This window comes from Oryzias latipes, chromosome 13 (genome assembly GCF_053564925.1).
Source record: "Oryzias latipes strain Hd-rR chromosome 13, Olatipes_Hd-rR_3.1".
Classification (NCBI taxonomy): Eukaryota; Metazoa; Chordata; class Actinopteri; order Beloniformes; family Adrianichthyidae; genus Oryzias; species Oryzias latipes.
The window spans coordinates 10703782-10730924 of NC_136249.1; the positions used below are offsets into that span (position 1 = coordinate 10703782).

General features: G+C 42.5%; 2 protein-coding genes across 2 annotated transcripts in view; both read right to left on the bottom strand.

Annotated features, from left to right (window-relative positions):
* LOC101155870 (mitochondrial intermediate peptidase) overlaps window positions 1-4760 on the bottom strand; it is a 30353-nt gene extending 25593 nt beyond the window's left edge. The window contains exons 1-8 of the mRNA XM_004075846.5: window positions 4133-4760; window positions 3892-4065; window positions 2089-2177; window positions 1924-2010; window positions 1454-1517; window positions 1189-1371; window positions 209-365; window positions 21-69 (exon numbers count right to left, since the gene is read on the bottom strand). Coding sequence (XP_004075894.1) covers window positions 21-69; window positions 209-365; window positions 1189-1371; window positions 1454-1517; window positions 1924-2010; window positions 2089-2177; window positions 3892-4065; window positions 4133-4279 — 950 coding nt within the window. The 5' untranslated portion in view covers window positions 4280-4760. The remainder of the gene's footprint in view (window positions 1-20; window positions 70-208; window positions 366-1188; window positions 1372-1453; window positions 1518-1923; window positions 2011-2088; window positions 2178-3891; window positions 4066-4132) is intronic.
* A 783-nt stretch (window positions 4761-5543) lies between these two features.
* The window catches only part of brwd1 (bromodomain and WD repeat domain containing 1), a 31028-nt gene continuing 9428 nt past the window's right edge, over window positions 5544-27143 (bottom strand). The window contains exons 14-44 of the mRNA XM_011482869.4: window positions 26353-26506; window positions 26129-26263; window positions 25844-25972; window positions 25608-25756; window positions 25252-25328; window positions 24948-25172; window positions 24677-24860; window positions 24146-24236; window positions 23069-23191; window positions 22918-22988; window positions 22185-22416; window positions 21945-22061; window positions 21734-21841; window positions 20618-20742; window positions 20349-20431; window positions 20069-20180; window positions 15567-15628; window positions 15323-15478; window positions 15108-15228; window positions 14340-14465; window positions 14171-14237; window positions 13302-13352; window positions 13066-13191; window positions 12835-12987; window positions 12585-12739; window positions 11310-11476; window positions 8950-9072; window positions 8718-8867; window positions 8328-8642; window positions 8113-8256; window positions 5544-8026 (exon numbers count right to left, since the gene is read on the bottom strand). Of these exons, the coding sequence (XP_011481171.1) occupies window positions 6657-8026; window positions 8113-8256; window positions 8328-8642; window positions 8718-8867; window positions 8950-9072; window positions 11310-11476; window positions 12585-12739; window positions 12835-12987; window positions 13066-13191; window positions 13302-13352; window positions 14171-14237; window positions 14340-14465; window positions 15108-15228; window positions 15323-15478; window positions 15567-15628; window positions 20069-20180; window positions 20349-20431; window positions 20618-20742; window positions 21734-21841; window positions 21945-22061; window positions 22185-22416; window positions 22918-22988; window positions 23069-23191; window positions 24146-24236; window positions 24677-24860; window positions 24948-25172; window positions 25252-25328; window positions 25608-25756; window positions 25844-25972; window positions 26129-26263; window positions 26353-26506 (5401 nt within the window). The 3' untranslated portion in view covers window positions 5544-6656. The remainder of the gene's footprint in view (window positions 8027-8112; window positions 8257-8327; window positions 8643-8717; window positions 8868-8949; window positions 9073-11309; window positions 11477-12584; window positions 12740-12834; window positions 12988-13065; window positions 13192-13301; window positions 13353-14170; window positions 14238-14339; window positions 14466-15107; window positions 15229-15322; window positions 15479-15566; window positions 15629-20068; window positions 20181-20348; window positions 20432-20617; window positions 20743-21733; window positions 21842-21944; window positions 22062-22184; window positions 22417-22917; window positions 22989-23068; window positions 23192-24145; window positions 24237-24676; window positions 24861-24947; window positions 25173-25251; window positions 25329-25607; window positions 25757-25843; window positions 25973-26128; window positions 26264-26352; window positions 26507-27143) is intronic.

Consider the following 27143-nt stretch of genomic DNA (forward strand, 5'->3'; position numbering starts at 1 on the left):
AAAGCCGAAGGTTGTGGTACCTGTCCGACAGCTTGTCAGTTAGCAGCTGAAGAAAGCTCATGACCGTTTCTGCAACAAAAAAGCAAAAATCATTTCAAACTAAAAACAAACTTTGAAAAATTAGGAATTTTGGTCAAAACAAAAAATAATACAAGAGCTTATGTGTGACAATATAATAAAGACAAAATATGTATTTATTTCTGAAAACCTGGGGATTTGGCCATGGTTCCCTTTAGGGCTCTGTGTCCGTAGGACTTGTAGCCCACCAGCTTGGCCAGCTTGTATCTGCACCTCAGAAGCTCCTCCAAGCAGTCCAGCAGGTCTGCATTTGGGTAGAGATAAACCCTGTAGGCAATCTCTCGCAGCTGCAAAGTGGAGATGGGACAGAGATACATTAAAAGGCTTTTACAAACAAATCTGCATTGAAAACCATCTGTACTTCTAATTGCTTTATTTCTAAAACCCTTTCCTGACTGTTTGAATGTCGGCTATAACCCTTGTGCTATCTTAGATGACCCCACCCTTACTCTGACGTGTTCTCCCTACCATGACAAAGGTGGATAAAGGTGGAAAGATTTCATGTAATCCATGGACACCAGTGAAGATCACAAATCATTGAAGAAAAAAGGTTCAGAGCACCGTCTAGTGGGTCTAGATGACCCCACTCCCAACGTTAACATGCCTAGGATAGCACAAGGGTTCATTCAATTGTGCTGATTGTTTTCTAAAAATCCTGTCTTACTGCTTTTAACACTTTTTGTGTCAGAGTGAGTCCTCCCGTAAACATAAATGATTAACAGTTCAGTCCATCAGCTCAGACAGCCTAATGATAGTTAGTAACTATGAAAGAGTCATTTAGATGCCAAACAAAAATGTAGGATCAAAGAAGCATTATGACACCCAAAGCCTTGAATGAGACAAAGGCGCCACCTGCTGGGAAAAAGTGGACACTGTTCAAATTACCTCAATGCTCCCAACCCCTGAAAAAAAAAACTATCTAGTGTCCTGGATTTTTAATGCAATTCAGACACATGCACACTATTTTATTTATTTATTTATTTTTAAACGCTGAATATGATTTTACAAAGTAAAAACCTAATAAATATGAAAATTTCACAAAGACTTTTTATGCATCCGCTCTGTTCTGATGAGGAAAACTTGAATAATTTATTCAGACCGCTCACGCACCAAGTCATCAGGCGAGTCCGCGTGCAGCCCCCCGACTTGAATGAAGCTGCCCTCACTTCCAAAGTGCATGTGCAGGTGTTGGGGGATGGCGGCTTTAGCTATTCTGTTGGGCGTGTGAGAACCGATCAGAAACGCGTTGTTCAGATCCAACAACTTGACGTGAAGGCCGACGGCTTCTTTCCTCTGCAGCGAAAGAGGACAGGATGGCTCAGATAAAAATACGCATTTGTATTGTCGACAAGACGTTCGATTGTGTCCGACTCACCAGTTTTTCATCCAGATGAATTCCACTGATTTCAAAGTCAAACATGAACAACTCTGCCACTCGCCTAAAAGAGGGAACGAAAAAAAATATAACCTCTAGATGTACAATTTCAAATTATTTCCTGCCTATTTACCCATTTTTCTTTTTTTACTCATTTCAAAAAGATCAAATAAAACCTAAACATAATAAATAGAAGTTTAACAATGAATATGAAAAGATCAAAAAGGAAGATTAACTTCTTTTCAAGTCCAAGCTCTTTGTTTCCCCCAACTGTTCAAACTTAAATTGATACAAACAGTAATCTTACAAAATTACAAGAAACAAACATAGAAAGCACTCAAATATGGTAGAAATGTTTAAAAAATGAGTACACATCAATGATTGTTTACTCCCCTTACGTCTCTTACATCCCCCTTTTTAAACAGACGGCTGTGTGGACCAGAACCACACAGATACAGCAGAACAATCACCTTGTGTCAGGGTCCAGCTGAGCCACAATCTTTGGGTCGTCCAGCAACTTCTTCAGGCTCTGGCATAGCTCCACATTAGTGTTCAGTCTGAAAAACAGGAAACATTCCCCCTCCAGTTCTGACAAAACCTTTTTTTTTTCAGGGTTGCTGAGGATCGAGTCTCACTTCTCCACAACGGTGCCAATTTCGATGCAGGTCTTCTCTGCAGCTTCCCGGTACTCTGGATCTGGATGGGCAACTTTTATGAAGTCCGCCTGCGTGTTAAGAAAGTGGGAAAATCTCAAATTAGAAAGGCTTCAAGAACTGGAAGATTAGACTAAAACACACTGGAATCACCAATTAAAAAGCAGACTTAACCTCTGCTTTCTTTGCTTTACAAACTAATGAAGCAGAACTGAGCGAAAATGGTTTGATCACAAGAACATGTTAAATGAAGATATGTCTTCTAATGACAGGGGTCATTAGAATTAGAATGGGTCAGTCTGCCTCTGTGAAACATGACAACAGTATACGCTGCTGTCTGGTGACATGATGTCTAAACATGAACCACAGATGAGATGGAGATAAGAAGAAAAGCCAGACATTTTCGTTAAAGGCTATGAGACAATCTCCCAGCAGCTGGATGTTCCCAATGATCTTCAAAGAGGAAAACCGATGTCAGACCAAAAACGGCCGTGATGCTAAAGAGCCCAGAACAACCACCAAAAATGTTTAAAGGCCCATTCTAAGGAACATTTTGGGTGTTTTTAACATGCTTTTGTGGCTTTTCTCTGATGAAGGACACGTATAAAGAAAATTAAACTCAAAATTGCATTTCTGAGTTTCTTTTTTTTTCTAATCTTTGTGAATCAGGAGCAGCTGAAAAAATGCAGTTTGAAAAGCAGCTTATATGTGACGTAGAAAACACAATGGGTGGGCCACATGCTTCCTGCTCTGCTCTATTCTTATGCTTCCACCTTTGTTTTACTTAGCTGAGCAAGAATCTGGATCAAAACTGGACGGCTGGAAAGCTCCAATACTGCTCACCATTTTTGTTGCACCGGTAATGTCAGATTGGGGTTGTGAGGGACTGTAAGCTAGTGGGAAAGCATGTAGACAGATTGGGTAAGGGGGGTTGCTCTGCGCCAACGGCCCCGACCAAACTCAGAGGTGAATTTCTAATGAACTCCTGCCGCTCTGCAGAAACTATGTCCTGCAAAGCGACACAGCTTTGTTTGATTTTGGTTCAAAACAGCAACATAACGATGGTTCGGTCATTTGTTTGTCTGTTGTCCGCTGTGATGGCACAAAGTCTTTTTTATGTTATAGTCGGGCTCCACGATATGAGAAAAACACCCAGTATTAGTGCCCAATATTGCAATGACGATATAACTTGCGATAAATGAACAAATAGCAAAACGACCAAATACGTAATTTTCATTTCACTGCAACCGTTTAATTTAAATAAAAGTCAAGATATCTTAAATTACTCTCCAAATGACCCTTGTCTACATGAGAAGGGCTCCATCCGATTGGTCAGACACATTACTGGATTTATTGGGTTCGTTAAACACATCAAGCTGACATAAGATTGTTTTAGCACATTTAAGGTTACAATTTATCGCAAATGTTACCAACTTTTGCGATATGCATATTGCACAACTTGATATAGTGATAAAAGATAAATCTGCGATTTATTGTGAAGGCCTATGTTTTAGTAAAATAAACATACTCAATCCAAATGGTGTTTACCAATATCGATATATTTTATTTATCTCATTTTGAAACGATTTTACAATAGTATATATAGGTCGATGCAATTAACAACTTGCTTAAGAGACAGATCCATCTGCTTGGATTGCAGGAATATAAAATTGATGGATTAATAGTCACTGAATAAACTATGTTTTGTTTTTTGAAATATCATAGTAGCACATCTGATTTGTTCCAGCTTTGCTGCAAAGTTCCTTTTGTTGGTGTTGGACTCACCAGATCCGCCACTTTGCACAGCTCGTCTGACAGCTGGTCAAAGCACTCCACCGTCCCAACGCCCGCAGGAGAGGAGCAAGCCTGCCCCACCAGGCGCTCCGTGTTCCTCAACGCCGTCTTCGCGGCGACCTGGAACCCCTCGGGGGAGCTGAGCTCGGGCACTCCGAACAAACCCTGCAACCAAAAGGCACCACCTGCGTGTTTCCCCTTTCAACCGCGTTGGAAGTTCTGTCAGACTTACCACGCTCTTCTCAAAGAAATCCTGCCTCTTGTGGGCTCTGGCATTAAAAGCGGTTCCAACCGGGGACCACGTGGAAACATTTCTGCGTGTGGGAGCCCACAGGCTCCTTTGCTTGACGAGACAAACAAGCCTTTTACACGCAGACATTTTTATTTAACTAAGCTGTCTAAAGTCTGTTAAGTCTGACAGAGGGCATGCTAAGAGATTTATTTAGACTTGAGTTGAGGTCATCTCGTCTACGAACGCTAATACTCGTTAAACATAGTCAACACACAAGAAGCTTTTTTACTCAGACAACAAGACACGTCCTTTGTTGTTGTTGTTATTATTATTGAAGAAACTGCTCTACGAATAAACACAAGTGTTCCTCACATGTTAGCTACCTGGCTAATCAAGGCGAATCTATTAGGGATCACGTACAGACATTTTCGTGAAGACAATTGCTACAAAACACCATTCACGTTAATTTTACAAGAGTATAATTTTAGTGAATTTACTTATCTAAATATAATTATATTTTTTAAAAGCCACAACGAAAACAGAATTGTATTATTGTATGTGTTAAAAAGAAGAAATCTGTCGAAAGAGCGAAAAGCTTTAGAAATCTGTCGTGTGTGCGCACGGAAGTGACGATACGTTTCTTTGCTCTTTAAAAATAAAAGCCCAAAGATGCAGGGAGCTGCACCTGTTCTGCACATTTCCAGCAGTAATCTTTAGAACTTCTTATTTTATTTATACGAGGTTATATATTTTAACGTGTATTTATTATAAGTACTATTAAGATAGAGAAGCAGAAATGATTTTGAGCTAAAACTAAACTGTTGAAATTGTAATTTCTTTTTAAAAATAATATAAAAAACGATGGTAGGTTAAAAATAGAAACCCGTAAACATGCTATTTAACGTTTTATTTAATGCTATTTAACGTCTAATCAATCAAATTAGTTTCCAAAGAAAAAAAAAATTTTTTTGTTTGGAAACTAATTTAATTGATCATAAATCAAAATTTGACCCGTAATTAAGAGCAATGTCAAACAACTCCGCCGGAAGTCCACATCAAATCAATCTTTAATATAAATCAAGAGAAACAGATTGATAAAAGAAGCACCCAGAAATACAATGTTTAATTTGAATCATCTTAAGCTATTTCTTCACAATCTTGTCAATAACCTCTAAAGTAAATGAATATGTTTTTCCCTTCTAGCAGTTCCAAGATATTTTTTAAAGAAATTAGGAACCAGACATACATTATAATGTCACTCTGGGGCTTTTTCCCTAAACATAAACACCAACCATAGTTTTCATTTTTCCTGTAAGTTCTTAGAAATAGAAAATAGACATTTAACGGTTCCTAAACACAAAAGCAAGAGAAGAACCTTTGGGTAGCATAAATGTGATAAACAGTCTGAAAGTCAAGTTCAATCATTTCTTTATTGACAGGAAGAATAACTTGTTCATTGCACTCCACGACCACAATGAGTTTTTCCTGTGAAATCAGTTTATTAAATGTGTCGTATGAAAAACATGATTCATCAAACTGCTGTATTTAGAACCATAAACAAACAAACAAAAAAACATGACTTGCAACGCGTCTCGTTCAACTCCCAAAAAAAGAATTTAATACTGAAACAAGGTAACACAGGAAACAATAAATCTGTCTTCCCAATATGAGAAATCACAGCATTTTTGCATCGAGTACTTTTGGTTATTTGTTCTTGGCAAAAGCAAAAAAAAAAAAAAGGGACCAATTTGTGACTTATGGCAAGACAATGCAGTTAAATGTTTAGAGAAAAAAAACCCTAAGATTTAAATAAATGCCGTCTGAACAACCGATCTGCTGTTTTCTCAAATCACATATGTACATCTATTCTCTACAAAACAAGGGCTAATGCGGAACAAAACAAAACTGGTGGGGGAAAAGTGATTCTGTTTTGCTCATTTGGCTCATGTCTACTCACAATACAGTCGAGCGTTAGGTGTGTGGATTTACAAAGGAGTGCTGTAGTCAAAAGTCTGCTCGTCCCAGTCAGTCCATGTGCTTCCACATCTCCCCATCTGGAATCGTAAACGACTGCGCGTCTGAGACTACAGTAAACTTAGTTGACCCCTGAGTTTCTAATGCAAAACTAGTGTATGAAATACCTCATTACAGTGTTTCTTAGTGCAAGCCGGCAATATGCTCGATTAAACAGAGGTATTTTTTTTTTAATTTATTTATATTTTTTAGATAGCACCCAAAAAAGCTGACGAGATTCCCAAGAACGTTTCCACTGCCGGCCAAATCCCAGCAAGCATCATGGGAGGCGGGGTTTCGCTCTGTGTCCTTGTGATGACCCAGCAGGTAAAAGCTCAAATAACATCTATAAACATGTTTGTTTTTTTTCATAGAAAATATAAATATCCCTGAATGAGACAGATTCACAGCATTTAATTCTCCAGGACTCCAGTGCTACTACCATGGCGTGGCCCGTCTCCCCGTTAGCATAGAATCCAGCCGAGCCTCACGTTTCGGCCGATTCGTCAGTTTATTCGCTGTCGTGATAGTTGATCGTCCGTTTCCCGCGGTTGCGGGTGTTCACGCGCCTCTTTCTCTGCGGTTTGCTGTACGACTCGTCGCTGTCCTCCTCTGAAGGCGCCCGCTGGCGGCGCTGCCTCAGCTGGCGGCTGGAAGTCCTGTCCCCGGCCCGGGTGCCGCTCGTCTTTGGACTGCTGTGGGGCCCTGAGCGAACTGATGAGCTTTCGGAGGCTGAAGACGACCGCTCGCTTTCCAAGTCAGAGCTGCTGCTGCTGCGCCGGCGGCCTTCCTTTCTGTTGGGCTTCGGCTGTCGCACGCTTTTCCTCTTCGTCCTTGCACGGCCCACATCTTCCTCCTGGTCCTCCTCCTCCTGGCTGGAGTCGGACTTGGAAGTGTTTCTGTCTTCGTGGACATCAGCTGCTCGTTTGGATTCCCTTTTGGAAGGGCCTGATCTGCTGTTGCCATTATTTTTGTGTACTGGCTCCTCCTCCTCCTCCTCCTCCTCAGAGTCTGAGGTGTAAATCCTTTTCCTCTTGGAAACTACCTGATTCCTCGTTTCACTGGGAAGTGTCCTGCTGTTACAGCGCTCCTCTCTGGACTCGGGGGTTCTTTTGTTACCGTTTCTCAGTGTCCTCTGTCCTCCGGGGGCCCGCTCCTCCTCCTCCTCCTCCTCCTCAGAGTGGGAATTCTCACTGGCGTATTTCTTTTTGGGCAGCGCCCGAAGGTTCCGTCGTCTGTTTGACATGTGATTGGAATGATCGGACTCTTCGTCCGAGGAGCTTTTCCTCCTGGACTTCCTGTTGGGTTTGTACTCCAGTCCAGAGCTTTCCGAAGCGGAGGAGGTCTTCCCGTGCGGCCTTTTCCTCGCACTCCTCACTGGCCTTTTTGCTTCAAAGTCCGATCCGTCGCTTGAGCGGTCGTTTTCTGGTTCATCTTTCATGAGTCTTTTCTTACGTTGGCTGGATCTCTTCGGAGACGGGCCCAGTTCCCCCGATCCCGCGCCCTCCAGCTTCGTCGCTGAGGCAGGTTTCTGTTTGTCTTGGCTTTTCAATGGCGAAACTTTGCTTTTTCTCCTCGCTTCCCTTTGGAGCGGTTCGTCCGCGCCTCTTCCATTATGGTGTTTCAGGGAGCGGACGTCCCTGTCGTCTTCATCTGAGGTTTCAGAGGGTCGGAGTTTGGCGTCCTCTTCCTCCTCACTTGTACGTTTCCTTGCGTGTGAGGCTGCTCTGCCTCTGGGAGGTTTCTTTGTTGGGTTTGCATCTTCTTCCTTGTCCTCATCCTCAGCTTCCTGAGAACTGACCGCTGTGCTCTCCTCTTGTTCAGAGATGCTGTCAGACTTGCTGCCGCTTTTACTGTAGCCGTTCACACGACATAAAGGATCTTTAAAAAAGAAATAAAGGTTCAAATCATCAGAAGATGTTAAACAGAGCAGTAAAGACATTTAGACGGTTCCGGTGAATCCTCACCACTTCCTTTCTTCCTGGCGGCTCGCCTGGATTTGCTCTTGACCCTCTCCGTTTCTCCGTTCTGTTTGGCCAGAGATGAGGAGGAACTCTGGTTTCCATCTTCATCCTTGGATTCAGAGCACAACTCCTTGCTTTCCTGAGAAGCTGAGCAAACAAAACAGCATAAACCCTCCAATCCCAGATTTCTCCGTAAGACTTCCTGGGCGTCGGCCTACCTCCAGCGTCTCCATCAGAGTCTGAGGAGCTCTGGATCACAGCTGTGCGTTTGCTGACACGGGCTGTGTGCTGAAGGCGGCTGCTGCTCCTTGTCGGTTTTTTCTCATCTTCATCCTCCTCCTCCTCCTCCGAAGCTTCCAGAAGTTTCATCTTGTTCACAGCAGCCCTGGCAGTCTTCCTTTTGAGCGATCTGCGGACCGTGACCCCCTCGTCCCTGTCGGAGCCCGGGGAGGTGGCTCCGTCAGAGTCCTGGCGATGCCGCCTCTCCCGGCGAGACGGCCTGCTGCCGTGACCGTTCACTTCCCGTCTGAGCTCTGAAAAGGAGGCGTGGTCACACCGGCTGCCGGGTTTCTGAGTCAGCTGGCCTCGAGCCCGACGTCAACGCTCACCTTTCTTCTTTCTGTCTCCCGCAGCACCGGTTCTGGTCAGCCGCATTCTCCGGCTGGGATATCGCCGATCCGAAGACTTTGAGGACACCTCTCCCCCACTCTCAGACTCTTCATCTCCTTCCTCCTCCTCTTCACCGTCACTTTCAGCAGCTAGTGGTTGCAAAATATGCCAAGAGACATGTCTTAGACCAGTCAGAGCGAAGAGTTTGCAGCGTCACGCGGAAAGTCGTACCTTTTCTCTTCTGCTTGCGATGGCTGCTTCTCGTGACTCTCACTTTCTGTTTTTGGAGATGCCTTGAAAGACCTGAATGCTCCTCTTCCTCAGACTCGCTTAGTTCACTCTCGCTCTCAGACCCTGAAAAACAAACAAGTTCTAAGGATTTAGAATTTTAATTTTAGAACTTTGCACGGAACACCTCCGACAGCTATTACCGGCCTTTTAATCCCCCCATAACATCTCAATCCTTGAGGTCTACAAACAATTCAACAAAACAAGAAGATCTGGCCTTTCAAACTGACGCTCCTCGTGTTTGGAGGTTCCTCCTTTGTCGCTACGTCACATCGACTCTGTTTTAAAACCAAGGTCAAGATGTTTCTATTCAGAAAAGCTACGAGCAGATCCTACCCTAATGATATTAACTTTTACTTTCACTTTTAGAGGGTCCTGCCAGTGTTTGATGTTTTAATCCAGGCACGTCCAAAGTCCGGCACCTGGGCCAAAAGAGTCCCTGGATTCCGATTTCCACTGGGCTGCAGGCCAATGATCTGCAGCCGCCAGCACTTTCTAAGACTGGGATTGACTAAATGATGCTGTAAGCCGTTGGGGCTACTTGACCTCCAGAGCCTTAAGGGCCAAACGAGAAAAACAGATTTATTTGTTTTTGGGATCCAGGTTGGTGAAATGACCAGTTTTAGAAGGAACGCGCCTTCTGCATAATGTGAAGCGCACGTTATGCTGTTTTTGTCAGATTTGAAATAACTAATACCTCCACACAGGGGCTAAAATTTAATTTTTGAGTCACCGGGTAAGTAGATAAAAAAAAAAATCTATCGGCCAAATTATGACACTATTTGACACAGAAAAACCTTCTACCTGCTGATTTTTTTTAAGAAAATGAAAATGTATAGAAGTAATTTATTAAAGGTATGAACACATCTTTATTTTCTTTGTGGAGCTCTTCCACATAAATGCACCGGATCCCTCAGCATCTGTCTTTCATAAGAGCAAGAAAAACATTTGTCGGTAGCTCCTCCCACCCGCGGCGGGAGCTTCAGGTTTCTAAACGTACTTTTAGAAACAAACAACCAGCAGCAATTTTGACGAAGCCGAACAGAAGCGGAGGACAGCAGTTTGATGCGCGAATCACATGAACATGAACGGACAATTCATTTAAATGAAGCGCGCGGAGGGAGGTGGGGAAATCCGTGGCGGCACACGTCTGTTTAGAACCGGAGTTAGTGATCCGTACGGACCACGGATCATCCGTGCAGCTGTAGTAGCTTCCCGTGGGATCCAGTATCAGAGAAAAGTCAATAAAAGAATGAAGCTCAGAGACCAAAGTCTGTCCAGCATCAGCACCACTGCATTCACTACAACTCCCATGATGCATTGGGTTAATGTGACGGCGTCTCTTACTGCGCTGCTGTTACCCGTCATGAAGATAAACAAGTGTAAACATCTGTTCAAACAGTTTGCAAATCTTGATGAAATCAGAGAGAAACAGTTTAGTTCTGTTTCAAGTTTGAGTTGAAAACAAAGGAATTAAAGTCAGAGATTCCAGTGAGTTTAGTCCAACGTACATTTATAAAAAAAATTAGCTCCTAATAATGTCTGGATGACATTTCAGACTTTATTCCATTTTGAAAAACCTGAAGTTTAAATATAAGTCATAACAAAATAAAAGAAACAGGATTAAGGTGAAGTGTCCAACAAACGCATTAAAACTAAACTGAAACCATTTAATCAGCCTCAAATAACCTTTTTGTTAAAGTTACATTTTGTTTGTAGTTACAATTACACAATTTAACATGAATAAAATGTTGCTCTTTTTTTGTCTAAAATGTAATAATGCAAAATGTGATTGCATGTTTGTCAAAACCTGCTTTTGCACAAAGATTAAAAAATATTTTTAAATAAATTATAGTTTCAAAAAATATTCAATTTATTTGGTTTTTGTGAGGTTACATTAAAATTGCATTTTAATAAACTGGAGGGAAAAACAGTTACCTGGGCAAAGAGAAGAAAATGGTGGTTAATTTAGGACCTTTCAAAATAAAAGTCTTTCACCATATACTCATTCTTTTATTGAGAAAAAGTTGTATCGCGATATATTCAATTATTGTTCTATCGCCCAGCCCTAGTTCACAGAATGCAGGCCAAGCTGCCCTCATACATTTTCACCTCACCAAATGTGACCCTCTTTACAAAACGTTTGGACAGCCAGTTTTAATCCTTCTGTCTTTGGGGTTTTGGTCTTATGCTCTTATTTTTGTAAAGCACTTTGATTTTATTCCGTGAAACGTGATGTATAAATAAAGATGTACTTATTTACTGGAGATAAGCGGAATAAGGTAACTGGTTATTTCTGGTACCTGGTGTTGATGAGGCGGCTTTGGAGCCGGACTCGTCCTCGGAGGAGCTGCGGCCCGAGCTGCTGCCTCGACTCCGCCTGGTCCTCTCAGGAACAGACACTTTGGTTGAGGTAGATTTGGTTGCGGACTCGGATTTTTCCTGAGTTTTAACGGCAGCACCCTTTGAGCTTGAGGGAAGAAGAAGCAAAACAAAAGAGCGTAGGTAAATTATAACCTTCTGTGATGCAACAGCAGGGATCCAGAGAGGGGTCATAGACGGGGGCCACAGGGTTGAGCAGCCGGGTTCTTTGTAAACACACAGGTAGTAGAGGTATGGGTGCGAAGTTGGTACAGATGCCATTGAGTATGGTACCACAAGTGTCATATGAAAAACATGGATTTTGGTGCGTCGCTTTGGACATGTCACTCACTTCTATTCTAATCATTTTGCTGTACAATTCTAGCCAACCATTTTCCCTTCCCCTGATTGTGGGCGGGCTTATAAAAGAATGGGTGGGGCCATGAGGCTTCAGTCAAATTGCCAAAAGGTGAAGCGAAACGAAGGTTTGGCAAAAGGTTCTAATAAGGCGACCTGAAGGACAAGAGTGACATGGATAATGCTCAGAAAAGGCTGTTGTCATGGCGATGAGCAGTGAAAGCCGTGTTCACTTCAGTTGTTGTGTCCAAATAGGAAGGGTACACTTTTCAATGGCCGCGGCCTTGCCGAGCGACGTTGGTCGGGTCGTTCGTCGAGCAGGTCGGCCGGATGTGGACGGCTGTGAATTTGGACCAGTCTAACCTTTGGATAATTCCAGTCATTACATCGGCGAATGTCCTGTCGCCTAGCAACCTTGAGCCCCAAACAGAGAGAAGTAGTGAAAAATCTCCGGGTTCGGCTGCAGTGCATCTTGGGATATGGACAGCTTAGAAGGATACACCAGACCAATCCTTTAAATCGGGGGAAAAGACGGCCGTATTCTTTGGCCGCATTTGAGGCAGTCATTGACTTTAGACTGTACTTGTCGCTGCGCTGTGACGTAAGCAGCGTAAAAATGCAGCCCAGGAATAACGAAGCCTTCCAGTTTGGACAATGTGTGTAAAAAGAGAGACTGTCAGAAAGAACAAAAAAGCATTTCTCCTTCAGCCTGTTACACTGCTTCGTCATACTTTTTTGGTCAGGGAAAGAAAATAAAGTTTTCTTTTTTATTTTCATGCACTGATTCAAGCTCTGTTTAGGCACCAAACGAGTTTTAAAAGTGCCAGTGCGGGACCAGGACTGAGGCCGAGCATACAAACCCTGTGGCGTTGGGCTGATCCTGCTGTGTTTTCTTGCGAAACCTCTGACTGCGGCGAAGCCGGTCACTGCTTTTGATGGCAGTTTTGTACTCTGAGATGATTGTTCGGATCTGCTCCTCGAAGAAGGCAGAGAGCCGCAAGGTCATGCTGTAAATCTACATGGGGGGGGGGGGGGGGGGGGGAATAAATGATGCAACATGTCACCAAAATCGTTTTCTGATTTCAGGGCGTCGATGAAACGAATCCTCACCTTAGAGCGCTTGTTGGGTGTGTAAGCTTTAGCGTTGGCGAATATCAAGCGTGTGTCTTTGCACAGCTCCACGGGGTTTTCGTAGCCATCTTCTTCCAGGTTCCTTCTGATTGTGGCAAAGTCCATCGGAGTATCAATGATATCGTGGTAGTCCTGGAAACCAACCAGACGGTTTTTGCACTAGGCCCTAGAAAGCCTGGAGCTGCCGCAGCAGGCTGGCGTTCAGCTTACCGGATAGTTCTGAGGATCCACAGGTTGTCTGAAAGGTTCAGAGTCTTCACATTCAAATATATAGTTCAGCAGATTCTTGCACTGCTCCTTCCAGGCGTCCCTGTCGGGCAGGACCTCCACGGAGCGCTGCGCACATCCAAAAACCGTCACCCTCAGAGGTAAACTCTCAGCTTCATTACAAAATGATTGCACAAGCGGAGCTCTGGACGTGCATCCTTCCCTCTTCAGCCGTTTACCTGACGCAGTCGGTGTCCAGAAGACGTCCCCGGAGCTTCAGCGTCCTCATCCTGGGTGCACAAGTCACTGATCGTTAGTGCGCAATCCACAAATTCTTCAAAACCTCAGTCAGTGAAGGCAACAACAAGAGCAGTTTTCTTCTAGGCGTCTAAAGTTAATTCCAATGTTTTTTTGTTCGTTCACTTTGGACAACAGAAGTCAAAATAACGAAATTAATAAAACTGTAACCGATTTTGCCTCCATGTATTCTTCAGGGTTAACTCTGTAACATATAATCTAGTCCAACAATTAAAAAGGGATTTTCTAAACAACCACGCTTGGATGACAAACACTTATTTTCTAAGCTTTTAAAATACGGAATAACTTAACAACAAAAGTCCAGAAAAAACACATTTAAAAAATTGGCTCTTATCAAAGTAATTACGATTTCTAGTGACCCTGAAAATATTTCCAATGGACTTTACAGCATGAAGGATTTAAAAAACCTCCCCTGGCTCAGGAAAGCACAGACTCATCTGCCATTTAACAAAAACATCAAACCATTCAGAGGAAGACAGGCTGGAGGTGACGAGCACATTAAATATCCCATTATGTCACCATTTTTAAGCTGCGGTCTTAATCAGGACATGGTTTAATAAAACCTATTTTTAGCAAAAAATAATAGCTTTATTAGACAAGTTAATTCTCCAAATATATAACTGATTGAGCAATATGTTTTTTTCTGCCACTTCACTGTTTTAAGTGAATCGGAACAACATTTTCTCTTTTCCCTCACTGGATTTTTACTGGGATGTTTGTGGGGGTTAAAAAATGCTGTAAAATGAGAGTTATAAAAAACTATGCAGTGTAGCCGTTCAAACAGACTTGCCTCGTCTTCCTCGTCCATTTCCTCCACTGCATTGTAAATCTCCATGATATCTGTGCAGTTTGGATTACTGAAATAAAACAGAAAAATAACACCTCATTTTAATCTAAAACTCCTTTTTTTTTAAATAAATACATTTCCTATCGATGAGACACGATCCAAGTTTGCATACTTGACAAATTTCTGGAGGACATTGGAGATGATTTTTGCAGAGTGGGCGATCTTGCTCCTCGGCTCATTGAAAGTGCGAGCGTTATGTGCAATATACCTGGCATCCCAAATTAATGCGGAAAGGCGCCTGTAAAGCACAAAGACAGGTTGTATCTAACACAATGACTGCATATGAGAAGTGGACTGAGTGACCCCCCCTCCCTCCACCATAGGAAGTGTTCGCTGGCTCCAAGAAGCCGAAACCCCAAAGTTTTATTTGTTTTATTGATAAATAAGCTGCTATTGCTCAGTTATTATGTTTGTCACAATTGTTATTCTTGCTCTATACTTCCTCATCCGATTTTTTTCCCATTTTTTTGTAGTTCACGTTATTCAAGTTATAAACTGGCCAATCAGATGACTCAAAAAAAAGAAAAAAAAGAAAAAAGGGGCCTACTGGCCCCTATGTCCAGCATTAGAAACATTTGATTGACATATTTCATGTAGCCCGCTTTCAAGTGGTAGGGGTGTGGCCTTCCAACAAGCTCACTCCTGGCCGGAGAGAGTGGTTACCATAGAAACTGTCAACGTCTGGCTCCAACAGGGCGGTGTCTGCATCGCCAAAAAAAGTGGGACTAAAATTGACTTTGTTTGGTTGGAGTCATTTTCAATGGGCGATGTCACACTCGGTCCAGTCCTCATATAAAGTCAACGGCCCACATGGCACCAGTTTAGATATTTCAACCAAATCTTTTCATTGAAGCCATAAAGAAGACGAGGATTCGCCCACCTGTAGAAGCGGTTCATTAGTCGCAGTCTAATGGTGCCCAGATCTGTGGGATAGGCGATCACAGTGCAGTAGGTGGGATACTGGACCAAGTCCACGGGACCAGAGAACGGAGCTGCAATCTCTTTGGGGGAGAAACGTGCAGTAATGTGGGTGAGCAGAACCGGAGACACCTGCAGCTTCCAAACGCACGTATGGACGCGTTGCTGTACACGCACCGAGACTGATGAGCTGACTGATACCGGCGACGATGCGCTCACACTCTTCATCCCTATTCCTGACGCCCCACTCGCCCGGTAGAGGCTTGTACATCAGCTCTTTCATCTCCTCTGGCGTCACAGGAATGCCTCCTCCCTCGGCGTCAGGCAGACAGTCTGCACAGCAGAGACACTTTCAAATGTGCCGCCAAAACAATAAATAAATAAATGAAGGCTTTATCTTTACAGGTGTGTCTTTGTTTACCATCATCCTGAAGGGGTTCCACATCCCAAGGACTCAGCTTCTCCGTTTCATTATTGTCCCACCTGTTGGGGGAACAGAAACAACAAGAGGAGGAAGATTTACAATCTTTATAAACATAGTTGACTGTAGTAGAAATACATTCAAGATAATATAGTAATAACTATAGCTGTAAAATTGTAGAATGGTGTTTCATTTTTAAATATATATAATAAACAAACAAAAAATGCGCTGCTGTCACCGGAAGTAAATACATTTTCAAAGTAAAGTGTCTGTAAAGGTCGTCATTTTCAAAGTAAAGAAACCAACTTCCTGACTGAGATGGCGGACCCGGCGACCAGCAGAGGTCCCAGACAGGGCCAGGGGATGGTGAGCCTGAGGATTAGGCTCTAGTTGCTATGAGCAACAATGGAAAAATCGGGGTGCCCTGGGGGGTATTCCAGAAAGCAAGATTAAACTACCCTGACTTTAACCCTGAACTCTGGCTGAAGTCCACCTAAACTTGCTTACTCGTGCTTACTTAAAAGAACTGACAATGTAAACGCAGTTTCTGATCTTATTTCCAATTACATTGTGACACACATGTGTGTGTGTGTGTGTGTGTGTGTATATATATATATATATATATATATATATATATATATATATATATATATATATATATATATATATACACACAACTTATAAAACTTAAATGAATTAATTCAATTGGTAACAAGTAATTGAGTTAAATTTATTCAACCTAACTTTTTTAACCAACTCAATAATTGTTAATACAACTCAAATTTACATATTTATCTAACTAAATGTCACATTACTCCAATTCAATTAAATGTTATACCACTCTTAATTTATTGTACCTCTTGAACTCTCATATGTCTAAGTTTGAGGCCGCAGATTTTCTTATTTTTATAAAATTAAAATAAACGATACAGTGTGGATTTACAATATATACCATGCATTTAGTTATCATGACTCTGCCATGACTTTAACTTCAGTTTTTTTATCCCATGGTCCGGCTGAATGCTCGATTCTTATTGGCTGCTGGGTGTGCATTAAAATCTCATAACCGCACGGTGAAAAAAGAAGTTCCGGTCACCTAGCTTAAATGTTTTGTATCATTGCGCCGGCTTCTTTAAAACAACCTTTTGCTTCATCATCTGGACAAAAACAAGCGGTAAGAGATGAACTTTCTCTCTGAACTGATGCTTTATTCCAGTGTTTTTCAACCTTTTCTGAGCCACGGCACACTTTAACCTTAAAAAAAATCCCGCGGCACACCAGCATCCAAAAATTTAAAAAAGAAGGATAAACTCATAGTCTGTATTGATCTACAGCCCCTCCCTCCACAATCTCACATGCATTTTTGAGATAATTGTTGCAGAAAAAGCTGGAAACTGCAGCTGTTTTTTTCTAAAAGATTCAATAAAAGTTAAGTTAGAAGATTTAAAAATAGTTTGATTTGTGTTCGTTGGTTTCAAGACGTCTAACGACAGATCTCCTTGTGCCCTGTCACTCTCACAACCCAATGCATCATGGGAGATGTAGTGCATAAAACGGCCAGAGATCGGTTTTCGGAGCTTCATTGTTTTGTTCACTTGTTCCACGGTCTGATACCGGATTCTGTGGAAAGCTACACCGCTAAAGACGAGCTTTAGCTGGTATTTTTTTTAGAACTGAGCGACTTTACGAGCTAAATCGGGACAAGGAAGTGAAGACTTTAACCACTTCTGATTGGTCAGACTGATGACATGTGATTAAGCCCCTCAAGAATGATTGGCGGAGACAGTCAAAGGGACGGGACTTTTCCCAAATACAGCCGAAGGTGCAGCTGAATCGCGGTACGTCATTCTTATCAAAATGTCTTGAATAAAATAAAATAAACGCAAAGAAAAAGTATTTTACGATCTTTTATATTCCTAACTCCTCAGTGTTTTATCAGGGCCTGTTTGGATGAACAGAGAGCTGAAATCCTGGAGATGGTTAATGTTTTTAGATCAGTTAATGAGGACAATTTTCCACGGCACACTTGACCATCTCCCACGGCACACTAGTGTGCCACGGCACACTGGTTGAAAAACACTGCTTTATTCAACCCATCAGGACGATCAGCTTATTTATATCGTCAAATCTTGACTGCAGCGGTGGTGCTGCGCGACGCGGACTATATGTATGTATTGCTTTTGTAACTGACCATGGTATAAGCGGGTAAATGGCCTTCGAAGTGTGCGGTTATTACTATTAAACGCACGTTAAGAAGTAATAACCGCACACTTCGTCGGCCATTAACCCTTACATAACACACTATTGCAGTAGTGGTGTTATATAAACTCATCATCCTCTCCATCCCTCTCACTCATGGTGCAGAAAGAATTAAGTATAACAGGACAAATAACTCGGCAAAACACAGTAAAACAGCTAAATGACAAAACACATTTGGTCAAAAACCCACACTTGAACCCAAATCCGTCCAGAAAGGCAAAGGGAATGGTATCCCACAATTCCTTGTGGTGCCGATCTAACAGCAGCACCAAAGTTACACCTACTTAATTGAATTAATTTAAATGAAAGTAAAATAAATGTCTGATTGCTATGTTATTTTTAAGTTGACTGAACTCAAAAAATGATTTATCTCAACTGAAGCAAATAATTAAGTTAGATCAAAGTAAAAAGGTTTATCTTTCAAACATCCATACGTGGTCTTATCACCCTCTCACGGTGGAAAAAGTATTATCTGAGCTTCTTCATCCACTAAATCATCTTCAAATGGACACGCCATGCTGCTTCACCTCTCTGAAAACAAACTAACCTTCTTCACATTGACTTGACATTCCCTGAAACATACCTCTTTTTTTTGGAACTGAAAGCTGCAGTTATCCACCTCCTTAGCCTCAAATTTACCTTGGGAGCTAGCATAACCTGCTTTCTGGAATACCCCCCAGGTATGCCCAGATCTATTAGGTTGCTACTTTAGCAATGGATGATGTCATATTTGCCGCAGTGAGAATGTGTCCGAATAGCAATAAAATCCAGGGCACTAGATAGACCCACTCTATATCAGGGTCAGGGAGTGGTGGGGGCATTTGGACACAGCAGATGCTGTCAGTTTAGATGAATGGACTGTTAGTGTTAGAATCATTTTTATTGTTGGGTGTTGCTGTTCATTTACCTTCTTGTCATCCATCTACTGAACTTTCAGGATTAAAGAGGTGCAGAATATTTTTTTGGATTTGTTTTTAATTGAAATGACAACGGGGATGTTTGTGTTTTGCTTATTGCTGAAGTTAACCCGGAAGTTGACAGAAAAACCTTCGAGGGTGACGTTGTTTAAAGTGACAAATATAGCGTCTTTCTTTCACAATCTCTGTGCTTTAACCTTTTCTTGATTCTGTTCTCCTGTTCTACATAAAAATATAAATGATGGTAATTAAATGCATATTTTAATTTCCATACATCCAGTCAAAAGACATGCATATAGCAACCATTTGGAAATCAATATACTGAACTGTAAGAATTGGTGTTCGACTAGTTGATCTTGATTTGTGAATTGAATCGGATCAGCGCCCAAGTACTGATCCACAGCTGTATTTCCGGCTATCTACTTAAGTTTATATACTAAAATTACTATAACTAACCTGAAGTTATGACAGGTAATTGTTATACAGTGATCCCTCGCTATAACGCTGTTTACTTTTCACGGTTTCGCTACTTCACGGATTTGCAAAGTGCATTGTGTTCTGCATTCTGATTGGTTAAAAAGTCACTCCGCTTCTTCTCTACCTGTGCGTCAATAACGTTGCAGTTTAATATGTACACGTACGTAAAACAGCTTGCCAAATTTACATTACGTACGTGCAAATTGTCTTGCAATTTCGAGTTTCTCCAAAACCCATAGAAAAAAGAGCGACAACAACTGCCTATCACTATGTTCTTCTCCCGAACAAACACACCTGCACAGCGGGCTTCAAAGGAAGAAAACACTGCAGAGCGGAGTCAGGATGCAACGGCTCAGTCTGAAGAGCAGTGAAATACAGCTGAGTCACTATTTGTCTGACTTTACTTTGTATTTCTTTCATAATCATTTTACATTTTCTCCCGTTTAATCCAATTACTCGGGTCGTGGTGGGCGGGGCTAATCTCCGCAATTTGAAGCCTTCTGTTCACATTGATGATTAAAATTATTATTTGACAGTACAGTACAGACGTTATTTGTTGAAAAAACAACGTTTCTAAAGTACCTTTATTTGTGAAACAAATGCTTGAGCCTGTAAAATAGTTTGTTCTTTCTTATCAATGTATAATAGAGGATTTAATTGTATAATAATTGTTAAAAAAAAAATAAAGGTTTCTACTTCACGGATTTTGCCTATCACGGGTTCTTTTTGGAACGTACCCCCGCGAAAAACAAGGGTTTGCTATACATCAACACTTTCAGCAGAGGAGACTTTATGTTCATAAGGTGGTACAGGGAAATGTCTCTGCCAGGACAGCAGACTTCTTCCTACCTGACTTGGAAGCACTGGAAGAGGCTGTCTGGGTACTCGGCCTGGTACGGTTCCTGACAGACAATGGTCCCAAACCACCAGGCATCATCTATCACTGAGCGGAACCTGTCATCTGGAATCAAACTCGTAAGTCCAAACGTCTGCCAAGTCATGGGGCAGACATCTAATGCAGAACATCAGTACTTTCTGCAACGGCTTCTCTTAGACTCCAAGATTTGGATGATTGAAAAACAGTCATCCACTAAACGGTTGAAATAAATCTAAAGAAGCTCGCGCTCACTTGGTTGCCAGTTTCGACGTAGAGCCTCGTCATAACTTTGCCTCAGCACCAGGAAATCGATCACGTCTGGCATATCGTGGTACCTGCAGAAAAAAACCACAGGAGACCATGAAGAGTCAAAAGTGGGCGGAAAGAGGACAAGGGAAAGCACTAAAAAATGACAAGATCTGCATTTTCTTTGAAGTAGACCAGAGAAGTGGGAATCACGGTGACTCTGTAAGAACAGTACAGGCCAAAAACAAAACGTTCAAAGAAAAAAAGCTGCTCACTTGATGGAAAACGATTTGTCCGTAATCCTGCCGGTGCCGTGATCGATGAGGGTCAGCTTCAGGCAGCAGAGCGTCGGGGGGCAGACCTCGTATTTGATTCCAGTGATTTTCACAAACTCTTGGTCCTGAGAAACAAGAACATAAACTCGCTGCAATGTCTGCCCCTCCCTAGAAAGTAGGGGGCCTCCTGCCTTTGCTGGAGCATTCAATGTGATCAAGGGACACTAAGAAGCACACATTCATTCAACCCACCTGCTTATTCGTTTAAGCACAAATATGGGCACAGGTCCTGTTTTTACACCCCTCTTCAAGATTATTGGCATTGCAAATCTTGTGTGTACGTGTCCGGTCCAACAAGGCAAGGCAAATAAAGCTTAGCCTCAAATACAAAAGGGGTTTATACAATTATATACACCTTCTGTGTCTAAAGATCCATAAAGCCCTTTTGTAAAAGTAAATTCTGCCCAAGACAAGAGACCTTCAGCTCTCATCTGCTTGCTCAACTCCTGTGATTTGTAGTTCAAAGCTGTGAGACCATGATGCTCTGCTGCCCTCACAGGTGCGTCATTGAATGTATACGAGAACTGCACAGAGTGGGTGTGACATCACCCATAGAAAACGCTTGACTTCCGCCTCCAATTAAATTACCATAATTTCACTGTTTGTAATACGGACGCCACCATGTTGGAGCCAGATGTCATTAAGCAGTGATTGGTCCGAACTGGTCTGAGCCAACATTTCTATAGTATAGTTCTATATACCAATCAGGGGTGAGCTGAAAGTGGGCTACACAAAATACTGGACTTGGGGCCAAAGCAGGCACCACCTACTTTTAATCAAGGCATCTGATTGGCCAGTTTGTAACTTGCAATAAAGAAAAAAATATCATGAAAACAAAACAAGATTATTAAAAACAAGCTAAAAAAAAGATAGCATTGCAAAAATGGTTATTCTGATTGAGTAATAGCTGTCCATTTCTCTATAGAAGTCTACGGGATTTTGGCTTCTTGGAACCAGCGGGTACTTCCTGTTTGGAACGTGAGGGGGGAGGAGTCACTCAGTCCAGTTCTCGTTTACCGTCAATGGTGTTTATTGTGCGTTTGTCTGGGGTCTCACCCGCAGTTCCATTTTTTTCCATGGTTGCTTCTCCAGGTTGATGAGGTAGAGGTTGCTCCGACTCACTGCCTCGATGTACGCCTCATGTCCCTGCCGAAAGTAGATCACCTGGACAACACAAAAGAATTGAGGAAAAAAAGGCCTCTTATTTAAGATTTGTTATCTATTTTGTTTGGTTATTTTGTCAAGAGCCTCTCCTAGCATCACAAACCTCGTCGCCCATTTGAGGAACGAACGGAGACTTCCTGGGAATGACGTCTGTGATCCAAGGCGAGGGCCTGAACTCATTTGAGACTTCTCTGTTGATTGAAGGTCTGGGCTTTGGACGCTGGGAGAAGCAGCAGGAAATAAATGATCAGAACATAAGCAACGGCTAGAATTTTTAATAGACGTTTGTCTGGGGCAGAATCTACAAAAACAGTCGAAGCGGGACCATAAAAACGATAATTACCCTGGGTGACTTGGTCTTTGCCTTCTTGGACTTCTCTTTGCTTTTCTTCACAGGCTTTTCCTCCTCGTCGCTCTGCGGCTTTTCTTCCTCCTCTTCATTCTCGTTGTCTTCCTCCTCCTCTTCGGAGCTGCTGAGCCGGAACCTCGCCCGTTTCCGTGACGACAAAGGCGTTGAAGGCTGCAGGTTGATCCCGGCGTCCGCCGTCCAGTCCGAGTACTCGCTGGATGTATTACTGTGGGGTCAAAACCAGCATCCATTTTCACAAACAAAGACCAAACCTGTGAACAAAACCATCTCTAAAAGGGCCGCACCATATGAGGAAAACTCGCAATTTGCGATATTAGTGATCAATATTGCGATGACGATATAACTAGCAATACATAAACAAATAGAAAAACAACTAAATACACTATTTTCATTTCACTGCAACAGATTTTAATTAGAGTCAAGTTAACTTAAATTATACCACAAATGACCCTCGTATAGCTATGAGGTGTGAACCTAACAAAAAGGCTCCATCCGATTGGTCGAATGCACAAAAAGATTTATTTGATTTGTTAAACACTTCAAGTTGCCTTAAGATTGTTTTAGCTCATTGAAGGTAACCATTTATCTGAATCTTCGCAGACTTTTGCGATATGCGTATTGCGCAGCTTGATATCGCAATAACGATAAATTTGTGATTAATTATGCAGGACTGCTCTCTAATCTACTTTTCTGCCAGCTCTTATACCTCGAGCTGTCGCTATTCCACTCCTCTTCATCATTGGAGGAATCCAGGTCACTGCCTTCCAGATCATTGTCCTGGGTAAAAAAAAGAAAGAAAAAGCTTAAATCAAAATAAGTAACTTGAGAAATCAATGCACAAACGGTATTTTCTTTACCTCAGAATGTGCGACTGAACTTGCAGTCTCCTCCCCTTCTTCACATGACAGTTCAATGAATTCCAGTGAACTTCTGTGGGCGTGGCTTCTCTTGACAGACGGGGCTTCTTCATCTGAATCATCCTGGAGGACGAAAGGAAAAGTCAATCAGTGTTTGTTCTTGTGTGATAAAATGTTCTGCTTATTGTTTATCACTACTATGATATATCGAACTTTAATATTCAACACTTTTATTATGTTAATCGGAAAAAAGCGGTTTGATTTGTTATTTTTCTGTTCCTTTCTCATTTTAGTGGTTTAATATTTCTAATACATATGGAATACATTTTAAAAAATGCTACTGAAAGCTAATCAGTGTTCCCTCGCCATTATCATGGTTGACCTGATTTTTCAGTGCATTTTTGCATGTTTTTTAATTTTTTAAGTGTACTGTTGTGGATCTTGATTGGCTGTGGTCAATAGCTGCGGTTATATGTGCAAAATATTTCTAAAAGAAATAAGAATTGAACGGTGTACATGGGCCAAAAAAAACGTTATCAGATTATAACAAACGTTTACATATGCCACACTTTCGGCCGGAATAATTCATTTTGACATGCGCAGAACTCTCTAAAATACTGCAAACGACCGCAGAAGAAGAAATAGCGAGTTCCACTGTAAACAAAGCTGCAGCATAGAGCGAGATGATCTTCTAAACGTGCTTTTATTTTTATGATTATTATTAAGTACGTGATCGCTTGTATATTATTTTAATCCGTGCGGCCGGTGCTTTTTTCTAGGGGGAACAGAGCCGGAAAAGGGTTAGGGTTAGGCTAATGCGTGAAGACAACAACATTTAGCCGTGGATGCAGTTAAAATCCACGCGGTCAATGCCGCAATGTGCATCTTGACTGAACATAAATATACGGGAACAACATCAGCCTCAATTTTATCTGGACACTATTGGAAACATGAATTCACATGATTTTTAAAATAAAGGTTAGAGCAGCCACAAATAATGAAGATAAACTTTAACCCTCAAAGATTAACGGAAACTGGAAGCTAAAAAAATAAAAGAAGGCTGTACACAAAACCAACCCGACAGCTGCTGTAAACAATACGCCTCCTCTTTGTGTTGTACAGGAGGACCTCCTCATCTCCTCTGGATAAACGCGTCGCCTCCTGGTCCCTGAAAATTTGTAAAGACACGTTCCATCGTTACGAATGCTCTTCCTTCAGGAGGAATCAAAGGGGACACAAATACCAAAGGATTTTCAAAATAAAAGCATGTAATCCTGACTTGTACTAGTCTAAATGAAAGAATGAAAGTGCAAATGAAAGAGGATGACAGTGTTAGTAGATGGTAGTTTGAGTGCTATAGCTCAGTGAGTTGGGGGTTCAAATCCTAAGCTTGAGAGACACTGGGTTAACTCTATAAGGTCTTTCAGTTTTAGAAGCTTCACGTCTCTTTGGATTTAACCGTCTAACAATCAATCAAAAAGTTATCTTTACCTAATCATTGGTAAAGATAACTGAAAGCGAAAACCCTAAAATAGTTGTCATTTTAAAGTCCTCTGACGGGACGTTAAAAAAATAAAAACATCGACAAGCCCGAGCTAGAAGTTTCACCTGTAGCTGCTGGATGCCATCTCAGGTACCACCACCCTCCTCCTCCACGCCTGCAGGTCTCTCTCAGTGGCCATCTGGCTGCGTGGAGCGTTTTGGTGCATCTGCCTGACCCCCTCCACCTGTCCGCTGCGACGCAAGCCCACGTTGGGGGGCGACTGCACATCTGCTCGCTCATTTACAGACACTGTTGGCGAGGGAATGATCGCCGTTACCCTCAACAGGGTTAGGGGCACAGTACTGTTATTCTGAAAAGCTGGAGGCGAGCTCATACCCCTGCGAGGCGTGCTTGGTGCTGGGGCCAGCGCCGGCCCGTGCGCTTCCGCTTGCCCGTCTGCTCCAGAACCAGGTGCCGCCTCTGAGCCGGGCGGGTTCTGCCGGTCCTGCTGCTGTTGAAGCTGTCGGATGGCCTCGTCCAGCAGACTGCTGCGCCTCACCGTGATCTGTTCGTGCTCTGCCGTCTGCTGGCTGATCACCTGCTCCACCACTTCACCGTCACCTGGGAGGAGACGGGACCAAGTGAGGACAAAATCCAAACTCCCATCTATAAACTCCTTTTCCTGGATCTCCGGCCTTACTTGTGGCCACATATCCCAACTGAGGGACCAGGTGTTCAGCAGCGACGTTCTCACGGCCCGGGACGAGACGCTGGTAGCTAGTAAGAGGTAAAAAAAACCAAAACCTTATCAAATCTCAAATGTAAAACTTACTTTTAAAAACAAGCAGACAAAAGAAAACTATGGTTTAATAGTTGTTTTTTCCCCCAGATTTCTGATTTAAGTCAACACTTAAAACAAAAAACGTCAATCACTGGCTGGTTCCACCCCTTCATCTCACATCTCTACAGCCTGCCAGAAGGGGACGATCAACTAAAGAGTGCGCCTTCGAGCCGCTGTGGTGCTTTGAAAACAGAGACTGTGAATGTTATAGGAACCTCGGGGGATGTGGGTTGCCGTCCACGTCCACCAGGAACGGTGGGGGCATGAGATGGGGCGCCTGCTGTGTCTGTTCGTCCAGCACGAAGCCGTTGGAATCCCTGATCAGCGGCCGGTAGTCTGTGTGGAAGAACACCTGGTCTGGAAGCTGAGGAGACCAGAAGAAACGTGGGATTTAATCCTACGAGCGTTCAAAGAACGACTCTAAGAGCGTGTTCTCAGTTTTTATTCTTGCCTTTTCGTATGGCTTGGAGCTGCCAAAGCCGAAGATGAGCAGATGGCCGTGAGAATCTGTGCAGGCAAAGCGCTGGCCATCCGGAGTGAATTTGCAATCGAACACAGCTCCGTGACCCTGACCTTCAATCTGGATGGAGGAAAAAAAGCAGAAATGAAAGGAAGAGGCTTTTTGTTTTATTTTCTTTTGTTCTCTTGAGGTGTACAAATGTCTTCCCAATCTGGTTTCATTGTGGATGGGTGCAGCAGAAACAGCTAGTTGTGGTGCTGGAAAGCATTTGCGTACCATGTTGAAGTAGTGCTTCGTTCTTGTTCCTTTCAGCAGATCCCAAATGAAGACGTTCCCATCGTGGCCGGCAGACAGGATGATTCTGGGATCGAACGGGTGCGGCTCGAGGACAAACACCTCCGCCTCGTGGCCCTGAAAACACCATCACCGCTGGTTTGAAACCGTGGACCGTCGCTTTAGTCAAAAAGAGTAAAAGAAGTCAGAGTACTGTGGAGGATTACTTTAAGGATATGAAGCAGCTGCCCTGTGTAGGAGTTCCACACTTTGAGGAGATGGTTGTTCACAGCAGTGATGACTGCATTGTCATGGCGATCCCACGCCACCATTGTGACTTTGGGTTTGATGTAACTCTCTTCTTCACTCGAAGCCTCAGCACTGAAGAGAAAAGAACAACTTTTGATCAGAACACTGTTCCAGATGCGTGGCATTATTTCTGCCTATAACACTTTGGTTACCAGCTTCATTTTGCTGTAGAGATGCAACAATTCACTTTCCCCACGACTCTGTTCAAACCTCCGTTTTTGGGTCACTGTTTTGTTTTGGTTCAGTTTATTAAAAAAACAACGGCAAAAAAATAAAAATTTCGAAAAATCCCCCTTTTTAAACTTTATTTTTATATCTTTCTAGTTTGCATGAGAGCACAAGACACCGAAGCCAAACTCCTTGTACATGCGCTGTATTTGGCCAATAAAGCTGATTGCGATTCTTTTTTTAATAAGCAAGTAAAAATGAAGGCAAACCTTCCAGCTGGCTTATACTAAACCTGTTGTAATGTAATAAAATAATATTTAATAGATTACTGGTTTGCAGTAGGGATGATTCACTTTCCCCCACCGTTCAGTTCAATGGTGTAACATTGGGTTCAGTTTTAAACAGAGAATTGTGGCGTCCCTAGCTTGTTGCAGCATGTTCCGTTTCATAGCAGCATTTTTACTTTACTAAAGCTCAAACAGGCTTTTCTGCTGTTGACATTTTCCTCGACTTTAATTGGAAAAGCCAGAAATGCTCATTT